Raw genomic sequence first — 3,998 nt, forward strand, 5'->3', positions numbered from 1 at the left:
TGAATATCAAATTCCTAGAACAGATTTTTTTAAATATCTGCAGGTTCATCACATTATTATATCTCTACATAAAAAGGGACAACTTAGATTATATCCCACCGAGTTGGAACAATCTATTATCTCTGCCACTTCGATTAAGGGGAAGATATCTTTTCTGTATAAAAATTTATCAAAAAGCTCCCAGAATTCTTTTTCTTAAAGAACATATTGGGAATTAGAGCTTAAATGGAAGTTTAGCAAATCCGGATAATTCTGATCCAGATTCAACTTTTAAAACAACTGGCCCCTTTTGACACCTAAGTTGTCACCTAGGTGCATTTTAGATAATAATTGCTCACTTGATTTGTTGTTGTTCAAAGCTGTTAAACATGCCTTATGGCTTATTTATTTTTTACGCCATTCCAGCAAGCATGGCTATATTAATTTCAAGAACCATTTAATCTATACACAAGTTGATCTCTATCCACTGTGCTAAGCTTCCCCCCATTGTACACAGGCTCATGGCTATTTTTTCATTAGTTATTTAAAAGAAAATTAATTTGATATTTTATAATTAAAGGGGGTTAAGTTACACTAAGGGTTACAATTAATTTAATCCACTCTTATCTTTCTGTGTAACATTTTATTTATTTATGGATCACAGCAGCACATCTACCTTGCCTTTATAAAGCAAATTATTTTTTTGCGAATATCAGTGAAATTTAAAGCATAAACAAGAGGGTTAAGGATTGGTGGTACAACAAGGAACTCCAGTGAAATAATGACTGACAGCCCTGTTGGCATTTCTAAATTTACAATGCGACTTAATGTGATTTCACAAATAATGGCAATTGAGAAATTTACAAGAATCACTATGTGTGGAATACAAGTTTGATAAGCTTTGCTTCTGAACTGTGATGAGCTTCTTTGACAAATGATAAGAATTTCAACATAAGAATATAATATTAAACATAATGGGATAACACCAGAAATAATCACCATAAAGAAACCCCAAACATTAATAATTAAACTGTTTGCACAAGATAGCTTAACAATTTCATAATTGTTACAGTACACCTTCCACAGTTTGTTACCACACATTGTCAATCTGGAAGTTAATAGAGCAAATATAGCAAGACAAAGCATTTGAAAAGTCCAGTGTATAAAAATTAAAACAGTTATTACCCTTAAATTAATTATGTTATGGTATTGTAAAGGTTTACTGATTGCAACAAATCTGTCAAATGCCATTAACATTAATGTTGCAAACTCATTTGCTAGATATGAGTAAATGACAAAACCCTGAATGAGACATGCTTCAGTGGCGATTGTGTGTGTATCAGACAGCAAGTCAGACAACACCCTTGGAAAAAAGGCAGCTGTACCATACACAGAGTTAATGGACATACATGAAATCAGAATGTACATGGGCTGGTGTAGAGTCCTTTCCAAATATATTGCAAGAATTATAAGGGCATTTAGGATTATGATCACACAATATAAAACAAACCCCAAAGTGAACAAAGCATATTTTATATGCCCAAGATTTTCAAACAACATAAAGTGAAAGTATGTTTTATTTTCCATTAACACAGAATGGCTTTATTGACCTCAGATTGTCTCTTGCCACAGTTGCCCTTTAGCTTGATCACTGGGGTCCTAAATACGAAAACATCAAGACATTAAAGACAATTTACTGAACTGCTAAACCGAGTCTTTAACAGAATTAATGACACAGCAGTGTTTTTTTTCTGTAAAGTTCTTTAAATTAATTCCACAAACAGTATACAAATACAAACTACTAGGGGTAGACATTTTAGTAATTTTACAAAAACAAAAAGTTATCAGCTAGGGATGTCAACATTGTGTCATTGCCATACCACCTTGGATATTCCTTGTAATGCCATCTAAGCATCCTTGAATAAACTAGTTACTTACTTCAGATTGTGCTGCTTCTGTTGTTTTAGAGGAGCTTTGGGTCACCAGTATATGCTTGTATTTTTATACCATGTAACATGTCTCAGAAGACATCTCTGTGACAGCCCTTCTTGTGATATCATCAAGCTAACTTTTGATGATGTGTCATATTGCTTATGTCTTTATGATTATAATCTTGAGAATAATTTCTAGACATTCGTCGGCCACAGGCAGTAAACACCCGGGACAGATGGCTAGTTCATCACATGCATTATTACTTTATATGGTGCCATGGACACCATCTAGATAATTAATTGTTTTATTAAACACTAAAGACTAAACTTTCCTAAACTCTTTCTTGCATTCTTTGATGCAAAGTCATCATTTACTTCATCAAAATATATCTGCCCAGCATTTGCATATTACTGTTACCCTAAGACAGTTGTCACCAACATGGTTCCTGCATAGAGGACCCCGCTAAAGCACATTCTAGTAATAGCCTCAATTTTAATATTTATTTATTACATTATATACGTTTGGCTTATTTTATATATGTTAAAATTTAAACAACGTTGAAACATATCATCAAATAAAATAACATCAAGTAAAACAAAAAATGTTTGAGTAGATATGAAAAAGTAGCCCACCAAATTGCTTTATCCATTGTGGTAGCCCTCACTGCATGAAAAGAGGTGTATACGTACTAGGAAACTCCTATATAATCCACTGATTTTTGGATGTACCTACTAGTTCCACCGAGGGTAAACATCTAATTCCAGTTAGGATACTTCAGTAATGATACCAATTCGGATGTATCTTGCTGAAGCGATATTTCCGTGGTACATACAGCCTTTTGTTGGCATGGCAAGTAACCCCATTAAAGAGTTTGTCAGGGTACATTTTCACACCTACAGAGGTACTTGCATTTCACACCTTTGCACAGTTCTGGTGTCCCCATTGGTGTTTTTCTCAACATTGATTGGTTGCTTTAAAAACCACTTTCAAAACCCAACAACTATTGGGACACTACTTTGGGGCTGTTTACACTTGGTATTAAGATGTGTTTTCATCGATCGGATCACAAGTGGACGAGAGAGACACATTGCGTTTACACCTGGTATTTAAATCCGTCTCTTTTGTCCACTTTCGACCGCATCTGTCCTGAATACTGTGAGGGGGTGGTCTGTGAGACGGTGGGCGAGTCTCTCTGCTGTCATTCAAACGCGAGCAGGAGTAATTATGAGTTTATATGGACGCAAACTTATATTATGTCGGAGCCCGCTGCTTGTTTAGCAAGTATACATGCTGCACAGTGTTTTGTACGTTTATTTGTTGGAGCTTTCTCTGAATTTTCAGCGCAATTGATGAAATAGGATCGCGCAACTTTCACGCTTTCAAAACGAAACTACGGAGAACACCCCGCAGTAGTTTTATCAATGAAAGGCTAAAATTAGCGCTTTCACCGTATGTTCACGGCAGAAGTCAAAAAAGACGTAAAATTAGTGTTTAATACCTCAGATTAGATAAATGGGCGGAGAGAAGGCGGTCGCGTGTGGCTGTTCGAACGCATTCAACCACATTGCGTTCCGCAACTCCAAAGCGATCCGATCGAAAGTGGTTTCGACTACCTCTGAATGTGGTTGAAAGTGGTCGAAGTGGACGCGTTCAAAACGTTTTGAACACCGTTTACACCTGGCATTAAAGGGGCCATGTCACAGGACTTTTTTAAGATGTCAAATAAATCTTTGGTGTCCCCAGAGCACATATGTTAGGTTTTAGCTCAAAATACCATATAAATAATTTATTATAGCATGTTAAAATTGCCACTTTGTAGGTGTGTGCCAAAATGTGCCGTTTTGGGTGTGTCCTTTAAAATGCACATGAGCGGATGAAATTCAAACACTGGTCACAATGATGGTGGTTTGTTGAAATTGAAACTCAATTGTTCTGTGAATTATTTTCTTTCTGCACTAAATGGCAGTGCTGTGGTTGGATTAAGGGGTGGTTTTATTATAATAAGAGCTCCTTATGACATCATAAGGAGAGCCAATTTTCAACGACCTATTTTTTCAAGTGCTTGGAGAGAATGGTTTACCAAAACT

At 35.9% G+C, this 3,998-nt stretch overlaps 1 protein-coding gene across 1 annotated transcript; it reads right to left on the minus strand.

The window, feature by feature from the left end:
• Nucleotides 1-651: 651 nt before the first annotated feature.
• Nucleotides 652-1,566, minus strand: LOC135720908 (olfactory receptor 51I2-like). Its single transcript, XM_065243015.2, has one exon. It carries the CDS (start codon nucleotides 1,564-1,566, stop codon nucleotides 652-654), a length of 915 nt encoding a protein of 304 aa, XP_065099087.2.
• Between the last annotated feature and the right edge of the window lie 2,432 nt (nucleotides 1,567-3,998).

This window comes from Paramisgurnus dabryanus, chromosome 8 (assembly GCF_030506205.2).
Source record: "Paramisgurnus dabryanus chromosome 8, PD_genome_1.1, whole genome shotgun sequence".
Taxonomy (NCBI): Eukaryota; Metazoa; Chordata; class Actinopteri; order Cypriniformes; family Cobitidae; genus Paramisgurnus; species Paramisgurnus dabryanus.